Genomic DNA, 22,720 nt, shown 5'->3' on the forward strand with positions numbered 1-22,720 from the left:
TCAAAATGTGAAATAGAGAAAGTGTAACATTAATTTAGATCTTGACCTGAAAGGTATATTATTCATCACTGACAAATGGTGGTGGGGATTGGGAAGAAAGAAGAAGGATATGAAAATTGAGGAGCTTCTGTTAATTCTGAACCTTAGTGTTTTGACTTAAAACTGTGCATTTCTAGAATATTTTACACCATATTTAATTATTCAAAAGTATTTTTAGAAGAGTTTTGAAAGGTCTTTGGTACACTTATATTGTTAAACCTCATATTTAATTGGCATGGATGATTGCAAGTTGATTATGACGAATTCCATGAAAATATTATTAATCTGCTGTAGAACCTAGGTACCAAATAAGCCTTTATGAAAGGACATGACCCCAAAGTAATTTTATGCATGGATTTATTTAATCCTAGTTCTTGTGGGTGGATTAGCCACTTCTATTCAATTTTTCATGTTCCTGATGAAAGATCATCAAGATAAAGTCTTTGTAAGGCCATCCATATGGAAAGGCTTCTAGGTTGAAAGACTTTAAATGTTGATGAAACATATCCAGTTGTTATTAAGCCCTTCTCTATGACCCTGCTGTTCCCTCTTGAACATTTACTACCCTCTGAGGTGATTGAATGTGTTCTTTATTATAAATACTTATTTGAATTGATGGAGAGATGGGACTTTATACATATTGATTAATTACCTCAAGTTTCCTTCTTTAGCTTTCATACAGTTTTCTAAATTAGCCTCAAACTTATTTAAAAGTAGTAGCTCCAATCTTAACACATCATTGTCTTTTTGTTAGGAAACATTAAATATTTAAATGATTAAAATTTAGATTCTTTTCATAGTGCTCTTCTCATAGTCTTTTCCCTCCACTGAAAATACTCTAAAGCAGTATTTGATTTTTCTAGATACTGCAATACTGCATGTGTTATATTGGTGCTATGGGTTCTTGGGTAGTTAGTTGAATTTATCTTCAAATATATTATTTAGTATCAGTCTAATTAAACTTAGTTTGACATCTGTTGTGAATATTATTAGTTTTAAAATAATTTTTAAATACTTTCAGTTTATGGAATGAGAACACTTTCTGAGTTTAAATATGCTAATTAAAAATGAATTATTATATGACATCTCATTTTAAAAATATAATTTTGTGAAATATTTTATTTTTTAGGCGAGGGCTAAATCCACCACACAGGGTGAAATCTATCTCCATGACAACATTTACACAACAGGAAATTGAATTCCTGCAAAAACATGGAAATGAAGTAAGTGTTTTTACAATTTTCAACTTTTTTGTTGGCAGTCATTTCATTAAGATTTAAGAAGTTGTTTAAAATGGTAAATTTTACTGTTAAAGTGTTATTTTTGTATTATATATTTAGATATTTTAGGACATACTCAGCAACGTCTTTGAAATTTTTGTTTACTGCAGTAATACTTTCCCTTAAACCTGAGATGAAATATGTTTCACAATTCAGCAGTGTTGAATGTTACTGGTGTTTTCAGAGAACATCTAGTATTGAAATTACTATTGGTCTATTACTGTTAGTCTTTAGTCCACGGTGTGGGGGGGGAACAAAAGGAAGAGAATTGGCTTTGTGATACTGTGTTAAGCTTGTTAGGCTGTTTTGTAAGGTCCTCTCCTTCCTTTTTTTTTTTTTTAATTTTTAACTTTAATTGTATTTGTGATGATGTTTAGCAGGTGATTAATAAAAAAAGGGAATGAGTTCTGAGGGGCAGCCTAATGTCATGGGAGATCAGAGTAAAGATTCGGAGGGGAACTTTTCCTTCTTGTTTTTATTAGTCTTCCAGTAATTCCATTCTGTTTGCCTATTTATTTTTGGTTTTGTGTTTTGCTATTAGTAAAAGTCATGATCTAGTACTTTAAAAACCAATAAAATAAAGAAGAAAAGTGGTATATTTTATAATCTTGATAGGGTGAGATGGTCAGCCCAGTTAATGAATAATAACCATTTTTATTTCAAAGGAAAGTCTTATTTTCTAGAAAGGAAAGAGTACTTCAGTTGTATTATTCTGGTTGCATATCTTTGAAATTCTTAGTAGACTTAAAAGAAGTTGAATGTTAGGATTTCATAGTTTGAATTTTCTCTTTACCCTTAGAAAAATGTATAAAAGCATTTTGCACTCTACCTTCTTCCTAATAATTAGTTAATATTTAAGATTGTCTTTTTGTTATGCACATGTTTTTGGTGCTAAAGTAGTGAAGAAGAAAGTATAAATTGACAATGATGTATAATATACATGTTTCAGAGAAGAAAGCAAATTTTAAAGTTTCCAATTGTGCCAGTGACAAATTATATTGAGTAAACCAGATTTCCAGAATGATGTGGGTACAATATAAAAAAATATAGAATTGTATAAAAGGGTAGAAGGTTTTTAATGATAGTAAGCTTAGACTAATATATCGATTCATATCCAATTGAACTATTTGTATAAAGTTTGAAATTAGCCTTGAAATACAGATTTGAAGTTTATTTATTAGAGTGTTGGCATTATATGCAAGATTTTGAAAATCTGAATGCAGTCATAAATAAATAAATAATATTATTCTGATCTTAGGTTTAAAAATATAACAACAATAGATAAGGTTACAACTATAGACCTGAAAGGAAACAATCCATTGGAGAAGAAAGTAAAAGCATGCTAACATGTCTATAGTTACGGTATAGTGGAGACTGGTCTCAAAATACTAAGATTGAAGGAGTAAGAACACTTACATGAGATGTACCTCTTAATAAATTTTAAGTATACAATACATCAATGTTAACTACAGGCAGACGCAGTGTTGTATAGCAGATCTCCAGAACTTATCGTAACTGAAACCTTATACCCATTGAATAACAATTCCCCATTTCTTCCCTAGTCCCTGGTGCCCTCCATTCTACTTTCTGCTTTTATTGTTTGACTATTTTGATTTTGTTGGAAACTGAACCCAGGGACTCTCCACCACTGAGCTACATCCCTACCCCTTTTTAATTTTTTCTATTTTGAGATAGGATCTTGCTAGTATATTCAGACTGTCCTCAAACTTGAGCTCCTCTTGCCCTAGCCTCTAGAATAGCTGGGATTGCAGGCATGTGCCATGGTGGTTGGCAGTTGGACTATTTTAGAAACCTTATGTAAATGGAATTATATAATATTTGTCCTGTCACTGACTTGTTTCAGTTAGTATAATTTCTCAAGGTACACCCTGTCACATCTGAAGTAACATTGTTTAATATCAACATTTAGTATATATAAAAAGATGGGTTTCAAACTCATCAACCCCCCTCCCCTAAAAGGGAAAGAATAAGAATAGATTCATGAGTGAATGTAAAATCATACACAGAGGTATGCAAGTTAACAGACCACTTAAAGCACTATGATAGTTACTGTCCCAGGCACTGTGGATGCAGTTATAGTTGGATCACTCAGGCTTAGCAAACAAAAGGTTCACAGTTGGTGAGACAGACAGATATGTAACAAATAATTGCAATATGATATTAGATAAATAATGATAAGTTTCAGAAGTAATATGGAAAAGAGACTGAATCTATTGGTGTGAAGAAAAGGATTGGAAAGATAGAAGAGGCAAAACATTTGCTGGTTTTTAATTGTGGTTAGGATTTAAGTTCACAGGGAGAAATATAGAATTGGAGTAAGCACAATACACAAAGAAAAAGGGCAATATCTGTGTTTTTAAACACTTAAGAGTTGTGTAGAAGGTGAGGATGAATATTATGAAGTGCAGGATGGTTGGTACAACTTCATAACCCAGACTTCATGGACTTTATGTGCAAGTGTTTTATTATCAGTTTATCTTAAGCACTTAAATCTTAATTGTCACATGCATAGAGAATATAATTTATTTCATAAATGTCTTTTTTCCCCTTAACACTTTGTTTGAATCAGGCTCCAAGTAAGGCCCACAAATTATGAATGGGCTAATATGGGGTTTTAAATTATTGTACTACTTATAAAACCTGGATATTTCACATTTCAAAACATCTACTGTTACCTTCAATAATTTGGAAAGAACCATATTCATATATTTAGGATTAAAATAACACTAGCATACATCTTGTTTATGAATGGATTCATGCCTAAGGATGAATTTTTCTGAATTTAAAAATCAGAAAGTATATTGTCTTTGGCAGCAATTTTGAATTTTCTGCCCACATAGGGGAGTTCTAATCTGTTGGAGTACATGTTTGATTGTTGTCACCCTTGGAACATGTCACTAGCTTAAGCAGGAAAGCACCGTGGATGATGGATAACTGGCATACATACAAACATTTATTTGTTTGTTTATTTATTTATTTATGGTACAGGGGATTGAACCCCAAGGTTCTTTACTACTGAGTGACATCCCTAGCTCTTAAAAATTTTTAATTTTGAGACAGGGTCTTTGTAAGTTACTTAAGGCCTTGCTAAGTTAGACTGGCCTCAAATTTGCAATCTTTTCTCAGCCTCCTGAGTTGCTGGGATTATAGACATGAGCCATTGTATCTGACTTATGGAAGACTTTTTATGCTTTGAATGTTTCCTAGACATTTATATATGGGAAATTTCTGTGTACAATCATCTGCATATAAAACTTAATTATGTCTTACATACATTACAGTTGTGAACATCATATTGCCAAGAAAGTCATGCTTCAAGCCCAAAATCAGAGTGAGAGGGAATTATCAAAATACAAGGCAAAGGGGATGGATACATGGAAACTATTATTTGAGACCATCAGTGCAGTGGCTTATCATGTGTGTGTAGCTAGGGGAGGTTTCACTTCCGAACTTTTATTATCCCTGGCACCACATAAAAATAGAAACAAATAAATAAAGGTATTGTGTCCATCTATGATTAAAATAAATAAATAAAGAAAGAATAGTTCATTGTTTTGGGAATTTGCAAAGTTGATGACAGTATTAAAGGTGTTTGAGTCAAAGTATGTTATTAGTTTCTACATCTGTGGTTTTACAGATTACTTGAGTAATACTTTAGCATTTTCAGACTTTATCACCGTGTTGAATATATTGCAGCAAAACACTTCATATTTATTTTCTGAGTAAGGTTTTTATCTTTTCTTCCAAAAGCAATTATTTCAGAAAACATTTCTGCGTATTTATCTTATGTGTAGCAGTCAGCTTTTGGTCACCATGACAAAATACTTGAGATAACTAGCTTATAAAGAAAAAAGGTTTATTTTGGTTCATAGTTTTGAAGGTTCCAGCCTGTGACTGATTGACTTCATTGCTTTGGGCTTGTGTTGAGGCAGGCAGCACATTATAGTGAGAGTGTATGGTGGTGCCAAACTGTTTACCAACTGTTCTTGCCAACTAGCAAAAGAAAGTAAGAAGAGGGCTGAGTCTGATCAGAGCCTATAATTCCCTTCAAAGGGATTCCCCCAATAACTTTAATGAACTCTATTAGGCCCTGCATTTTATAGGTTTCTTGAAACATCATGCTGGGGACTGAGCCTTTAACACTTGGACTGTTAATGCTTTCTTTTGTATCATAGTTACTCTGTATGTGCTTTTTTTGTGATATTGTGGATATTTTCTAGTTAAAGGAATTTTACTCTTGGTTTAACTTCTGAAGATCAAAGTTAATGGAAGGAGGACCAGTGAATAGTGCTATAGATAAAATTATTTCCACCTTTTATTTTCTATTATATTATTTGGAAACATCTATAGGTTTCCTTTTCTAGTAGTAAATTAATTAGCTTATAAAGAAAAAAGGTTTATTTTGGTTCATATTGTTTACTTTTCCTATTTTTATCATTCATGATCAATTTGTTCTTTATTCTTGAAGCAGAAATTTATTAATCATCTCCTGTATGCTAGGAACTGTTCTTGAATAGTATGAATACAGTTATGAGCAAAAACATACAATAAAACTTGCAGTCTGAGAGAGAATTTTTAAAAAGTACATGTACTTAGTGGATTTATAGCAAAATACCTGAGATAAAATTAACTTAGGAAGAGAAAAGGTTAAGTAGATTTTATTTTATGATATAGTTCTTCAAGCTTTGGGGAAGTTCCCTTGTATCTTTGGGAAAGACTGGGTTTATTTTATAATCAGAAACAAGCATTGTCACAAGTTATAAATACTGAAAAATTTTTTTTTCCTAATGAATAGAATTTTTTATCACAATAAATAAGCACAAATATTTGGAACAATATACATGATTATCAATGATTACCAATGTTTCGATGTTCTAAACTTCCTGAAAGCAAAAATGTAAAAAAGAAAACAATGTTTTTTTCTGATTCCCATTTTCTGATTTTAAATAAAAATTTTAGATGAAATTATCACAAGTGTCCATATTTAATGATATATAAAAACGTATTTGATTTATACTTTGGCCTTCCTGAGGACCAGATCCTTGTTTTATTCACCTTTGTACAAGTGTCCCTCACATAAGAATAAATCAAATAATAGTGAAAAATTTAAAATTCCAAATTATTGTGTTCTGGTGGTGCAGGAATATTCATATATGCCATTTTATGTTATGCTGAGTCTATTATAAGTTGGAACAGGATATTAGTGAATATTTCCTAAATTACTCTGAAATGGTGTTCATTCTCAAAACAGACTATTAAACTCTTACAAGGGTAAGTAAGACCAATATGAGAAAAAGCCTATGAGACATGAGAGTGAAGACAGCGAACATTTGGATGAATTGTAAATCAGTGCCTGGAATGATCATTTAGTATTAGTTTATCTTATAAGTCGTATAAGAACCTCACCCATATTGCAGCTCTTAAGGAAATTGGTGAAGTTTTGGAGAGGATTTGTGAAATATTTCTTTTCTTTGTTTCTCTCTCTTTCTCTCGTATATATTTTTAGTTGTAGGTGAACATAATACCGTTATTTTATTTTTGTGCGGTGCTGAGGATCGGACCCAGTGCCTCATGTGGGCTAGGCGAGCACTGTACCACTGAGCCACAGCCCTTCTCTCTTTTTTTTAATGGTACCTGGGAATTGAACTAGGTAAGCATAGCTTACCACTGAACTACATCCCCAGATTTTTGCCAGATTGCCCAGACTGGCCTCAAATTTGCAATCTTCCTGCCTTATCCTCAGCCTCCCAAGTAGTGAATGTTACAGGCATGTTCTCGTATACCTGGCTTGTCAAATATTTCTAGAAATTCAGTGATCTTGGGCCAAAGGATGAGACTTATAGGCTGCAGGTTGTGAACTTTGGACAAGATGACACTGAGCTTTAGTTTCTACATCTATAAACTAAAAACAATATGCATATGTATGTAGAAAAGGCTGCGATGCTTCAAACTCAACCATCTTGTGAAAATTCTTAATATGTTTTCTGTCAAGTAATATAAATACACAGATATTGAATATGAATGTAAGGTAGAAATAAGCAGGATTATGAATATTTTTGTTTCTCCAGGTGATATCATTAGAAGACTCTTTTTTCCGTTTTCATAGAATTTATTACCGTCATTTACATTTATATTTGTGCTACACAATTAAACATTTAGAGTATTTTAGCTTTGATTTTTCATTGACCTTAAATAGAGTAATAAAAATTGACTTTTATTTCAGAAAAATATTGTGGTTAGTAAATTGGTCTAAAGGACCAAATAGTAAATGCTGTTTGCTTTGGGAGCCACCTGCAGTCTCTGTTGCATATCTTTTTTGGGGGGGATATATGTGTGTGTGTGTGTCTTTTAATTTAAAAACCATTCTTAGATCAGGGTAGTATAAACAAATCAGTAGCCCAATTTGGTCTACAGGTAGTTGATTAAAAACCTTTGTTCTATATAATTCTATAGTTTCTAGTTTGGAGTGTAAATCCTCCTATAATCTGACTGACGTGGGTTTTTTTTGGGGTGTGGGGGTAGGCACCAGAGTGCCATGACACGAGACTGAATCAGTCAGGGTCACTCCAGGTGAAGTGGGCTGGCATGAAATAATACACCAGACAGAGAAAATACCTTTTCCTTGGAATTCTTCAGCGACGCCTCCTCTGCTCCAGCTCCCACAAAGAAGGCAGACAAAAGAGGAGGAGGATATTCTAAAGTCCCTTTTTATTGAGGGGAAGACACTTGAAAGTTTCACCCCAGTGAGGGGGGTCAGGTTTCAGGGGGTTGAGTCTAGCTTTCTGATGTCTTGGGTTCAGCAGATTGACTGACATCTTGGAAGGCCACACCCATCTTTGGTGCTATGTGAGGATCATAGGCAGAGGGCACGGAAAGGACGCATCTTTTACCAGCCCAAAGAGAGAGGCAGTGTCAGTCCAGTCCACTCATGTACTCATATTCATAGTTTACAAATACACAGCCCAGGGCTGACTCGCCATGCCAGAGATAGAACCCAGGGATGCTTGACTATTGAGCCACATCCCTAGCCCTTTTTATATTTTATTTAGAGACAGGGTCTCACTAAATTGCTTAGGGCCTCGCTGAGTTGCTGAGACTGGCTTTGAACTTGCAATCCTCCTGCCTCAGCCTCCCAACCGCTGGGATTACAGGCTTGCACCACTGTGTCTGGTCTGTATGATGTTTTTCTTAATTCATTCCCAGAAGACATGTTTTAACCCAATGATTTTTCTGCTTTGCTTATCATACATGCTTTTTTCTAATTTTCTTGCCATTTTGCTGATGTTATTTTTTTGTTTTTAACATGAATGTATTTGCCAAACCCTATTGAATTTCCTTTAATTTTTACTCTTATGTCTTTCAGGAGTATTTCATCCACAGGGGTTAAAATGCCTAAATGTGGTTTAAAATTTTGTTTTGGTAGCCTTCATCGTAACATTTTCACAATTTTTTAAAAACATCTCATTGTTTCTTTTGTACTATTTTCTCTGCTCAAAGTATACACATTTCCATGGCTGATAATATGTACTTTGTTATTACACCTGAAGCAGTGAGAATGTACACTGTCTATCTATTTATCTATATATATGTATATCCAGATGAATAGTATTATCAAGAATATAAACAATATTAAATGGTGGTGAAGATGTGTGGGAAAAATGTAACTCATAAACTGTGGAATTGCAAATTAGTACAACTACTTCAGAAAGCAGTGTGAAGATTCCTCCAAGAGGTAGGAATGGAAACATGTAACCCAGCTGTCCCACTCCTTGGTATATATCCAAAAGATCTAAAATCAGCATACTGTAGGGATGCTGCCGGATTAGTATTTATAGCAGTGCAGTTCATGATTGTTAAGCTGTGGAGCCAGTCTAGGGTAACCATCAACAGATGAATGGATAAAGAAAATGTGGTTTATATACACAGTGAAGTTTTACTCAGCCATAAAGAAGAATGAAATTAATGTATTTGCTGGTAATGAATGGATGTGTAGATCATCATGCTAAGTGAAATAAACCAGAGCACAAAGGTCAAGAACAAAATAGGAGAAAAAGTAGTGGGAAGATTTCCATGAAAATAGAAGAGAGATCAGTGGAATCCCGGAAGGGAATTGATGGGGACAGAGGCAGGACTGGAAAAGAGAAAAGGTGGAATGAATCTGTCTAAACTTTCCTATGTACATATATGAATATGCTACAGTGAATTTCACCTTTATGTATATCCATGATGTACTAATTAGGAAAACTATAAATAGAAGAAAGATCTGTAGAGGAAAGGGAACTGGGAGAAGGGGGAGAGGGAGGAAGTAAGGGGACTGAATTGGAGCAAACTGTATTTCATGCTTATATGATTATGTCATAATGAGCCCCAACATTATGTATAATTATAATGAACTAATTAAAAAAATAAATTTCAAACTTCACATAAATCATTAGAATTGTGGAATTTTGTTTGTGTGTTTTTTTCTGGCAAAAATTCATGGACTCTACTCCTTAAGAGATTTTGATCCTAGATGTGGGCATGAGGCACAGGAGTGTTTGTCTGCATTTTTAACCTGTACCCTAAGTAATTGCTATGGATATGATACTGATTGCTATGGATATGATCATTAAAAAAAACTTTAGTTTGGTAACTAATTAAACTTTAGGACTGAAAAAAATCTGTGATATAGTTTTAGTACAGTTAACTTAATGGGTAAAATCCTAAGCCTCATTTTCCTTTGTAATCCATGAGAAGCTCTGCTTTGTTTATTTCATGAGGTTTGAATTGAAATATAGTATTTGTGAAAACATTTGAAAATTAGTGTAGATATATGATGGTGATTTTATGTGTAGGTACTTTTCTGTTGGTTTGTAAGTTTAGAAAATAAAGGATCATACAAAAATATGCTTTGAACTGAAGTTTAGTGTAGAGAGTAATTTTTGCTGAATTTTAGTAAGTATGATATTAACAAATATGTGGGAAATATTTTCTTTTTATAAATTTTTAATGTAGATCTTTTTGAATGTTGACTGAAAACTCAAAAGTGTTATAGAAGCAGCTTAGATGTTAGTATGTAGCTATGCAGAGTTTACTTAAACATTTTGTTAACATTGATATCTTAGGTCACAGTATTTATTTCCTTTTAGCTATTTGCCTTGACCATTCTAGCTTCTTATAATCTTTCAGCTTCCCTTTCATTGTGTAGATATTCTTATATCTATGCAAATAGAAAGTAATATAATATACGTCTATGAATTCCTGGCCTATTTCTTTATTATTTTGAAACAAATCCAAGACCTACAGGTTCATCTGGAAATTCATGGACCTATGCTTTCTCAACAAAACAAAACAAGGGCTTAAAGAAGTATAAGAATAATACTATTTTCATGCCTATAAAAATCAACAATAATTTAGTACTCTAGGGTACGGTTCAAATTTCTTCTTATTTCCTACATTTCTTTTTTTCCCCTTAATACTTTGTTTGAATCAGAATTCAAGTAACGCTTGCATATTATGAATGCTTAATATAGGTTTAAAACTCTGTATTGTTTAAAAAGCTAGGATGCTAGCTAATTCACAATTAGACCTGCAAAGATCAGCTAGAACTGTGCAACTTTTTATGTGATCTGAGGGATAGAGCCATGCAGGAGTTTGTGTTGAGAGTAGGGGGTCTTCAACCAGTTGGCTACTGTGGGACTAGATACTTACCATGTAAACTGGAAGGTCCTGCCTGTTAAGATCCTGAAACATTGGCTCAAATAACTTTCAATGCCTTGTTAGGCAACTCAAGTGGCATAGGTGTGCCTGGTATATCTGAATTATAGTAGTCCCCCTGTGTCTTTTCCATTGCTCTAGCATCAGGTTCCTAAAAACTGATGCTTGGTTCTTTCTTCAGAATAAAGAAGTCTTGTCTCTCTCTTGGCAAGACAGAATGTCATCTGGTTTTGGATGCTTTATGAACTGGTAAGAAGAAATTAAAAACAGGCTCTAGGCACATAGAATTTCAGATTGATGGCATTGAGTTTCTTAGTTCTGTTTCTTAAACTTGAAGCTCTTCTGCGTGGCAAGATTAACTTTGGGTACAAGTATTCAAAGGTTGCATCCCCAGGAACTTTTTGGATATTTGAATATTTTTGTCAGTCTTCTATAGAACTGTGGATTCTACCACTTCCCCAAGGATAATCTCGTAGTCTGTGATCTTTCCAAGGGTTCCATGGCTGTGAACAGCTGTCTTCTAGTGTGAAATGATGACTTCTGGTTGTACCATTTGACAGATAGCAGCATAGTGCCACAGGTCTTATTGCAGGTGAGCATGGTAGTGCTAGCAGCAGCTTTGTGCAGGAAGCCTGGTTAGGCTACCTGCTGTGCTATAGAATCTCTGTAATGTATAGCCACAGCAGGATCCTGGTCCTGGGCAGGGGTTGCTAGAATCCACAGCATAGTGGCCAGATCTGTCAGTTTTCCCTTCAGCCCAAACACATGTAAAATTGAAAAATTATACAAGTATAATAAACATTGTGATATATTTCTTTTAGTGGCTGTTTTTATTATCTGTTTATCAGTCCAAAGTAAGTTTCAAGTACTACTTTACATCGCTACTAAAATCTTTGGCATTTGTGTCATTAATTAGAGTATAATATTAGTTGAGTATTTTTGAGTATGCTTGAATTTGAGTACAGCTCAATTCAAGAATCTTCATTGTACTCTTGGAAAAGTTTCTTTTGTTTGTTTTGTTTCTTGCAGTGCCAAGTGCTTTTATCAGTGAGTTATACCTCCAGTTCCTGGATGAGTTCTATTAATTATTTCCAGTTTGGCAACCCAAAAACCTCGGTAATGAACACAGATATCATTCTCTGATACCCCTTCCTGTTCTTCCCTTCTCAAGAGATACCATTTTTTTTTATTTGTATTCATAAAAATAAAATAGTGAAGAATGTGCATTTTTGTGTAATACTTTTGAGAGTATTATGTGTGGATGCATATAGCTATTTTTCTTTTTATTAGAGTAATATCTTATGAATATATTAGAATTTGTACATTCTTTGTCAGTTATATCCTTAATAATATTTTCTCCTAGCCTGTGGCTAGAAGTTTGTTATTTTGATGAGATGTAATTTATCAGTTTTCAGTTTTGTAGTTAATGCTTTCTCCGCCCTGTTTTAAGAAATCTCTTTTCAAAGTCATGAGAATATTCTCATTTTATATTGTTTCTCCAACTGGTATTGGTTTTGCTTTTTGGCAAACTCTTGATTTCTTCCCTGTTAGGTGCCAGCTGAAATTTCTGCTCAATTTTTTAGTCCTTAATTGAACATATGGCATATTATCCTTGGGGAAGTGGTAGAATCCATATGTTGAACTAGAGATTTGGGCACAGTTGATATATAGGTTTGGTGGTGCCTATTTTCTTATCTCCCTTCTGGAGATTTATTCCTCACTTTCCAGTTGTTGAAATTATGGCAGACTCTCGTGTTTTAAGCTTTGTGGATTTCTTTCTTTCTTTTTTTTAGTTGTTTTAAGTGGTAGTTGGACACAATACCTTTATTTTATTTATTTATTTTTATGTGATGCTGAGGATCGAACCCAGCGCCTTGCACATACTAGGTGAGCCCCAACCCCAGCCCCAGCTTTGTGGATTTCTAAACTTGAATTTTAGCAGTCCTGTGTAGTGCTGCTGGTGGGAGTGTGGGAGGGGCTGCTTTTTAAGTGATGATCCTTTAAAAACTAGTAAATACTATTTTTAATATTTTAAATAGTAAATATATAACATGATTCAGTTAGATTCATTCCACATTTCTTTCCCTATCCCTTATTATTATTCCTGTATGCTGGGTTAGTATTGTAATAAGTCCATAGTTGCAATTGTGTCAAGAATTAGCAAATTTTTTCCGTGAAACATCAGATTTTATGCTCTGCTATCTGTAAGGTCTTTGTTGTAACTACTCAGTACTGATGTCATTCACTAAAATGGTTAGTCACACATGAGACAAGCATGTGGACCTGAGTGTTTCAATAAAATTCTGTCTACAGACAAAAGATCTTAGGCCACATTTAGCCCATGGGTTGCAATTTGCTGACCTCTGGCCTATATATAATATGAGCAATTTGGTTCACTGAATTTATTATTTCTGACAAACTTATAGTCCTCCCTTTATGATTGTAAATGTACAGTTGCAGAATCCCAAAATATTACATTTTGGGAGAATCATTTGTTAGGTTTCTGCCTAAGGAGAGTACTATGTATAGTTCTTTTTGTCCTAACTGGCTGAGAAATTACTAGATAAGCGGGGTCTCTTTAATTCATTTATTTTATTTTATTTTATTTTTTTAAAGAGAGAGAATTTTTTTTTTTTAATATTTATTTTTTAGTTTTCAGTGGACACAACATCTTTGTTTGTATGTGGTGCTGAGGATCGAACCCAGGCGAGAGCGCTACTGCTTGAGCTACATCCCCAGCCCCGGGTCTCTTTAATTTAATATAGCATTTTTGGCAGTAAGTTCTGTTACCATTCCTGGGTATCTGAACTTCTCAGGCTTTGTCACTGAAATGTTTTTATAATGGAATTGTGCTTTAGCCTAGGCCTTTACATGTGTTAACTGTTAACTGCCTTGATGACTTTATAATGTCTGTTCTGTGCCTGGCATAGAAGGGAACCACAAGAAATGGTTATTTTTGAGATACGCTTGGGATGTGATGGAAAGGAAGTTTGAGTCCTTCTCCTATCCTTTCTCTTTTTTATTTCTTACTCAGTCAAGTGAGCAGGTAAGACTGAAAAGCATATGCTTTTCCTTCTCTGATTTCCCAAGTATTTGTCAAGTTTTCCTTTTTCAATGTCAAATTGATTATTCTTTAAACTAATACAATTTTGGGAACATTTGTAGACTTTTATTTTATATACAGATTTACTGAGAAATAATGAGTATACAATTTGATGAATTTTGTCATGTATACACTGAACCCACCACCACTTCATCAAGAAGGCTCTGTGCCCACCCCTTTGTAATGATTTTTACTCATCTGTTTTTCTTGCCTATGGAGAAGTTTATATTTCCTAAAATTTTAAACGAGTGGAATAATACAGTATGTACATTTTTGGAGGAATTTTTGACTTCTCAGCACAGTTATCTTAAGGTTTATTCATGTTTCTTGTTGAATAATTGTTTCTTTTAATGGCTTACTAATATTCTACTTTGACAATTCTAAAATGTGTTAATGCATTCATCTGTTTAATGAACATTTGGTTAAGTTATTTCCATTTTGGAGTTGTTAATAATAAAACTGTAGTGAATATTTGTATACAAATCTGAGTGGACATGTGCTTTCATTTTTCTTGGGTAATTAGAAGTAGAATGATCAGGTCATGTACGCTACATATATGTTTAACTTTTGAGAAACTCCCCAAGTGTTTGTTAACATTTTACATTCTGGAAAGTTCTATTTACTCCACACTCTTTCCAACACATGGTATAGTCACTCTTTATTTTTAGCTTTTCTAGTGGTATAGTCTGTGGATGTCTTTATCATGGAGTCTCAGTGTCATTTCAGTTTGCACTTTGCACTTGACTTGTGATGTTAGGCTACTTATATGTGTAAATCTTCGATAAAGTAACTGTTCAAATATTTTGACCCCTCTATATTGGGTGGTCTGTATTTTACAGTTGAGTGGTAAGGGTTCTTATATGTTCAGGATTCAAGTTCTTACAGATTTTGCAAATACTTTTTATCTGTTGTAGCTTGCCTTTTTGATTTTTTTTTTTTCTTTCAAGACTGAAGAGTAAACAGTGTTATTTTGTATGGGGGATTGAACCCAGGGGTACTTAACGGCAGAACCGCATCCGCTAGCCCTTTTTATTTATTATTTTGAGACAGGGTCTAACTAAGTTGCTCAGGGCCTTGCTTAGTTGCTGAGGCTGGCTTTGAACTTGTGATCCTCCTGCTTCGGCTTCCTGAGTTGCTGGGATTATAGGCATATGCCACTATGCCCGGAGAGTAAGCAGTTTTTAATTTTGTTTTTACTTTAATTTTTTTCTTTGTAGTTCTTTTTTGTATTCTTTGTGTCCTATTTCCATTCTGCATCATTTCATTTCTTCTACTTCTTCAAATAAGTTGAATATCTCAGATTGACCTTTTTTTTTTTAGCCATTAGACCAAAAAATAAAAAATAAAAAAAAGCACAGCAATTATAAAATATGAAGCTAGAGTTGTATTTGTGTTTATTATTGTTATACTTTAATAGCAAATTATTTATGATCCGGAATTTTTCTTTTTGGTTGATTTTTAAACTTGTTAAAGGGCCTGTAAAATTGCTACTGATTGAGTTTGTTTTATGGGTGAGGAAACAGATTTTATAGATTACATGATTGTGCTAATAGGTTATGATCATGCCAAGACCAAATACAATACCAAACCCTTAATCCTCTCAAATCTTGGTTTACTATTCATTTTTTTTATAAAGTGCCATCTTTCATGATTCTGCTAAAATTTTACTGTGTATCGCAACATACTAAAATAAATTCAGTCCTTTGTGGTTATAAAAAAATCCTCATTGAATGTATTACTATTGAAATTATTAAGTATGTTGGCTTTCTGAAAGGAATATAATTTTTTCTTTGTCAGTAAGTGAAGATATTGAATTTAACACTTCTTTTTTAATTGTTTCCAAAGGTCTGTAAACAGATCTGGCTAGGATTATTTGATGATAGATCTTCAGCGATTCCAGACTTCAGGGATCCACAAAAAGTGAAAGAGTTTTTACAAGAAAAATATGAAAAGAAAAGATGGTGAGTGAACTCTTTGTATTTCCACTAAAGCCTCACAAAATTTTATTAATTATGGTTAAGGTTAGTCTATTATGATGAAGGAAGGCAGACAGGAAGAAAACAAAGTAGCTAAGTAGGTAAGTAGGTTCTCATTATCCTTTGGTTTATTATTGGATTTGTTTTTCAAAAATGTTTACTCCTTTATCTTACTTCACTATACCTATTAGCAGCCTTTTAATTATAATTACCAGGACTCAGTCAATTTGCTACCTGGTTAAGAAGGGAGCATTTATACTTCCTTAACTAAATCCATTATTTTAATAGGTTATACGTAAAGCTAATGTGTCCCTTACAGCACAGCAAGGACTATATCTACAGAGCTAGTGTTCAACCACTTAGGGCTCCTCATTTTTAGCTTTATGTCATAATATAGGTATAGTACTCATTAACTATGAGCAGTTTTGAATAGCATCTTTACTTCTTTGGAGGTTAAGAAGATACAGGCGTTAAGAATAGAGGGAATAGATACTGAGGAAGTAAACTGCCACTTTTCCCCAACAGATGATATATTTATAACCTGTTTTGGTCCTGAGAGAACACTTGCTGTGGTTTATAGGGGAGTGATCTTTACTCTCAGTCAGTAAGCACATTAGCTCTGATTTGTATGCTCGGTCAGATTTATATATTTCTTTTTTTTTTTTTTTTAATTTTTGTAGTTGTACATGGACAGCATGCCTTTATTTTATTTGTTTATTTTTATGTGGTGCTGAGGATCGAACCCAATTCCTCACTCATGCTAGGCCACTGAGCTGCAGCCTCAGCCCCAGGTTTATATTCTTACTGATCACTAAAACAGACTACTTTTTGCAAGGCAAAATTAACCAGGACTATATTCACTGGTGCTAGGTACATTGGTTATGAATATAGGTAGAAATATACCACTATAATTTTAGTTCAGAAAAGAAAAAGTATTAAAAGGTGATAATAAAAATATAGTGAAATGAATAATTCTTTTAAAGAAAGTGATATTGTCCTTTTACCATTTAATTCTTAACTTCTTATACACTTTATACTCTATAGAAGAGTGTTCTCCTTGCATAGTCCTGGTGTAATTTTCAGTTTTCTTATCAGTATTACTTTCAACAACTAAGAAACTAAGTTTGGTTAGGATTTTAGATAGGGTAGTATTAGCCATGAAGATAAAAATGAATGTGAATTGTAAGAGAAAATGTGAATAATATTGATAGAATTAAAACCATAGATTGACAGTCCTGTATTTATAAGAATAATAAGTTATTCCTTCAAACCATAAGCTAAATAACTAAAAAGCCTGAAGTAATTATAAGTCCTTGTATTCTAACAGAATAGTAATAGCAAGAGTAATACAAATACAAACTGTAAATGGTAGGTGGAGAGGGGTGACCATTATTTTCAAGGGCCAGAACCTATGTATATCTTTTTAACTCTGCTCTTGATTGCACACTCCTAACATGTACTGTATTTCAGTGCAAAATTGTGGCCACTGTATTAATGTATATCCACAGTATTCTGTGCCTGCTAATCTTGCACTAATGACAGCTTTAGTGATAAATGATTTTTAAGTAATATCTGCACAATTTTTTTAAAAAGCTTCACATAATGGTGGTCTCACCCTACTGTTCTGTAAAAAAATTGGCATATGATCTACAACAATTTTGCAGTGATAATTACTAATGTAGCGGCAAGCTTTTTTTTTTTTCTTTTGGTAAATGTGGTGTGAGCACTATCCAAATACAGTCTCGCTAAGACTCCTTAATATAGAAAGCTGCACTTATAACAGTGATGCTGTTGTTATTCATGATCTTTTGAGAATCACTCCTCAAATCTTCTGCAAGATTAGTCCCTTTACTTTAAGTGGTTTTTTGTGCTATAAACTCTTATCTGGTTTGGCTGTACTCAAGAATTTATGTTGTCAGTGGAATGCCCAATTACAGGAAAGCATAGCTTCTTTGTATTCATTCTTACATCTCTTGTCATTTCTACCATTTATTTAAAAAAGCAATTGCTCATGATTATTATGTGTTCGGTAATAACTAGCACTCCCTATAGTTAATGTACTAAGAACTGTTCTGTGTGTTCTACAAATGGTAACTCATTTAAACCCCACAGCAACTCTATCTCCATTTTATAGATGAAAATGAAAGAACAGGGTTGAAGTTTGCCCCAAGTTTTCACAGCCATTAAGTGGTGAAGCTGGGATCTTGTCACTGGAATAGGTGCTCTTAACAATACTATGTTCTTATACTTGTCCAACTGTTTATTATGGGGGATGGGATGGAGAGTAGGGTAGACCTATAATTACAGAGAACAGAAGATTTCAATAATGCTACGTCTAGAGATTAGCATTGCCAACTTTGGGGCATTCTATCCTTACTGCTTTTTTCCTCCCTTCATTGCCCTCCTCCCATGAATCCTGCCATGATGGGGTCAAACCTGAAACACTTACGACATCTTATGGGAATCTTTCCATGTCAAGCAGAGTAGCTCCATAATATTATTATAAATTTTAGCATAATCCCTTTAAGTATTTTTTTTTCGTGATGGATGTACAGTTTGTCTCCAATTTTTAAAAAATTATTTAAATTGCTGTGGTAACATGCATGTTCATGTACCAATATGCACTTACCAAGTTGATTGCTAAGGATAAGTTTCTGGAATGGGTACTTCTGGGGCACAGAGCATATGTGTGAATGTGTTTCAGTAGACAGCATGAAGTTCACATGTGGATGGGAGATAGCTTAATTGTACATTTTTTTTCCTTTATAAGTTTTCATATCTGTGTCTCCTTTTGTGAATTGGTTTGGTCCATTTCAAAATGAATTTAAATGATCTTATTATAGATTTATAATAATTCCTTATATTTTAAGACTATTAACTGTAATATAATAAATGTTTCTTTACCTTCTTTTACATCTCCAAATGTTTATGATCTTAATATATTTTTGTTTTTAAAAATTAAAGTACATTCTATGTCTGTGTAAAAATATACTACAATGAATTCTCATACACATGTATGTATGTATGTGTGTATATGTGTGTATGTATGTATATGTGGTGTATGGGTGTATGTGTGTATACACACACACACACACACACTGATAATGCACTAATTACAGTAATAATAATAAAAGGTCAGTAGAGTAGAGCAAGTGGATCAGGGAGAGGGAGGAAAAGATGGAAAGGGAAGGTACAGGGGAATGAAATTTATGAAATTATATGCCTGTACAAATATGATTTAATGAATTTCACTATTTATAATTATGCACCAATATAAATAAATTAAAAAGAGCTAAATAATCAAATTATATTGCAATAAAAATAATAAGCTACTGATACATGTATAACATAACAGAAAATTACAGTATTAACTATTCATCTTCTGTTTTAAAAAACAGTTGGTATATTGTATTTATAAAAATAATAAATATATAATTTTTTATAAAAGCCATTGGTAAATAATTGAAAAAAGTTTTTTGGTTCATCTATTACATTCTCTGGTGTTCCAATTAAGTGTAGTCTTAAGCTATCAATTTTAAGTGAGATTTTTCAGATAAGATTAATGTGGAAACAGTTTTGTACAAAATTAGAATTGAGCTTATCTTTTAGTGTAGGATTCCTATGCTTTAAAAATTAACTACCTATTCTAATTTTCACGTTTTAGGTATGTCCCACCAGAACAAGCCAAAGTGGTGGCATCAGTTCATGCATCTATTTCAGGTTCCTCTGCCAGTAGCACAAGCAGCACACCTGAGGTCAAACCACTGAAATCTCTTTTAGGAGATTCTGCACCAGCACTGCACTTAAATAAGGGCACACCTACTCAGGTGAGTAGTCTTTTAAAAGTCTTTGTAAGGACTTCCACTTAAGGAGAATTGAATATCAAGAATTTGAGAGGGTGTGTGTGTGTGTGTGTCTGTCTTGTTGTTTTGTGGTGTTGGACAACCACTTTTACCACTGAGCCATATCCCCAGCCCAAGAATTTGAGAATTTTTTTTTTTTAATTTGAGAATCTAAGACAGCAATATAACATATGTCCTCATGGTTTGTAATACATTAATTGATTATTGGGTAAGTGATAGGAATGTGGTTTTGTTCTGTTTTTGATTGCTTTAACTTCTCTACAGTTTATGGAGGTGTACAGGAAAGTTGCTAAAGCTATCTGTCTTGATAAACAATTAGTGAAACCTGAATCTGTAGTGACAGAGCAGGATAGCTTCTGTGATGTACTTTAACGGGATATAATAAGATTTTCCCAAATGTGTGATTGTGTGGCATGTTTATCATTGAAACTCGGATGGCTTTCCCTTATAACTTATTCTGAAAATATGAAGAGTACAGTCTTCATAAATTGATTTCTGAGGTTAGTACTTTGTTGTACTAGATGGAGTTGTGACAGATCTTGTTCTGCGTGGCATTGCAACTTTAATCCTATACAGCGGTTCTGAAGTATAGTACTGTAGATTACATTCTACCATTTTTATAGTGCATTCTAGGGCTTTTGGATAAATTGCTTTGTTTTCACAAAAGGTCTGGGTGAAAAATATGAACAAAGGAATTAAGTCAGTATACTGTAACTCTTCCTGCATATAAATACTTCATGAATTAGAGATAGTTTTGTATAAAAATTCAGCAGCTCTTACTGAAAAATCTTTATAGTTGACATGTGGTTTTTAGTCCCCAGTCGTTGGTCGCTCTCAAGGACAACAGCAAGAAAAGAAGCAGTTTGATCTTTTGAGTGATCTTGGCTCAGACATTTTTGCTGCTCCAGCTCCTCAGTCAACAGCCACAGCCAATTTTGCTAACTTTGCACATTTCAACAGTCATGCAGGTATGTCTTTTTTCAATAGCTTTTGGATGGTATATGTATAGAACACCAAGAAACATTCAATCACTGAGCAACTTCCCCAGCCCTATTTTATATTTCATTTAGAGACAGGGTCTCACTGAGTTGCTTAGCACCTCTCTTTTGCTGAGGCTGGCTTTGAACTTTCCATCCTCCTGCCTCAGCCTCCCAAGCTGCTCACATTACAAGTGTGCACCACTGTACGTGCCTCAGCATTCATTCTTCATTAAGCATCAGTTTAGTTGAGGGTATTTGATTACCCTTAAATATATATAACTATGTAACAGTGGTACTTTTAAACACAAAAGAGATTAAGTATTTTATGTCTGTTAAACAGGACTTTTATTTGTTAAACCTCAATATGGTTATAAATTGTTTAAATAATAATAGTAATAATTCATTCAAATTTTTATTTCAGTTCTAATTTTTTGTGTATTATGAGTGTGTATATATATATATATATATATACACACACACACACACACACACACACGTATATACTCTGACACACATGCATATATACACACATGTGATCATATAAATATGTACCTAAAATTTGTTTGAATAAGGTTTCAAATAAGGTGTAGACATTGTAGTTGTGAAGTAAGTCTCTTAGGTATTTTAATCTATAGGTTCTTTTTCCATCATTTTTTCCTCTTATATAAATTGTTAAAAGATAGGAGCTTATTTGTCCTGTAGAGTTTGCCGTGGTCTAAATTTGTTGATTGTACCATTGTGGAGCTGTTAAACAAGCTACTTTTTTCTATATATTTCTTGTAGGTTGTAGTTGGATCTAGAGATTGGTCAGTTACAGGTGTGTGTGTGTGTTGGGTTGCTAGGGAGTTCCAGATTCTTTATGGGAGGAATAACTAGGGGACTGACTATTTGGAATTTAAGAGGCACATAATTTTGCAGTCTCTTTTTTTATACTATTAACTGCTCATTAATACTTGGGTCAATTATGCCAAATAATGATAAGCCTAAATTTATCTATTCATTATTTATTGTATTGGATTTATATTAGAAACATTACATTTCTATTGAAAATATACATGGAATCTATTTTGGATGCTAGTAAGCATTGAAGTGTATTACAGAAGATATACCCATCTCCATTTATGAATGATTAAAGAAGCATCAATTCAAATGTACTAAATACTAATTTAGGAATTAATTTAGCCATTTAATGGTTTTATTTACTAATTCAAAACTTTGCTTTATATTATTTTCAAATGTGTGGGTAAGTTACTGCCAAAAGCTGATTTCTATAACTATAGATACGAAAAATTTAAGACTTAATTTTTCTAAAATATATATTTCATAATTTTATGAGCATAGTAAAAATATTTCAGTTTATTTCATGTTTCCTTTTTTATGCATTTTGAGCATTTACAGATCAGGGATTATTGTTACACTTTTTTTATTTGTTTGTTTGTTATCTGTACAGACTAATTTGTACCATAACTGTACTCATACTTTAATAACTCCCTTAAAATGTTCTTTGAAAAAAATAGAAATAGTTGTAGAATATGAAATTAAAGAAGAAAGAAACCTATTTTTACAAGATCCATAGATGGTGATAGATTTTTAATTATTCTTTCTTTCTTTCTTATATATGGTGGAAATGATAGATGAATATGAGGAAATACTTCAGTAACCAAGTAGCTGGGATGTGTTGCTTAAAGAAGTAGTCCTTTTTCAGACTGAAGTTCTTACTTATCAAAAATGCCTACTCAAATCAACCCCCCCCCCCACACAC

The 22,720-nt window shown here is 33.3% G+C and overlaps 1 protein-coding gene across 7 annotated transcripts in view; it reads left to right on the forward strand.

Moving 5' to 3' along the window:
* Window positions 1-1,147: 1,147 nt before the first annotated feature.
* Window positions 1,148-22,720, forward strand: part of Agfg1 (ArfGAP with FG repeats 1) — a 41,909-nt gene continuing 20,336 nt past the window's right edge. For 6 of the 7 annotated variants that reach the window (XM_015481480.2, XM_048808654.1, XM_048808655.1 and 3 more), the window contains exons 1-4: window positions 1,148-1,262; window positions 15,985-16,100; window positions 19,780-19,942; window positions 20,793-20,946. In XM_015481480.2, coding sequence (XP_015336966.1) covers window positions 1,209-1,262; window positions 15,985-16,100; window positions 19,780-19,942; window positions 20,793-20,946 — 487 coding nt within the window. In that variant the 5' untranslated portion in view covers window positions 1,148-1,208. The remainder of the gene's footprint in view (window positions 1,263-15,984; window positions 16,101-19,779; window positions 19,943-20,792; window positions 20,947-22,720) is intronic. The other variant, XM_015481481.2, reaches the window with a different exon arrangement.

This window comes from Marmota marmota, unplaced genomic scaffold (assembly GCF_001458135.2).
Source record: "Marmota marmota marmota unplaced genomic scaffold, marMar, whole genome shotgun sequence".
Classification (NCBI taxonomy): Eukaryota; Metazoa; Chordata; class Mammalia; order Rodentia; family Sciuridae; genus Marmota; species Marmota marmota.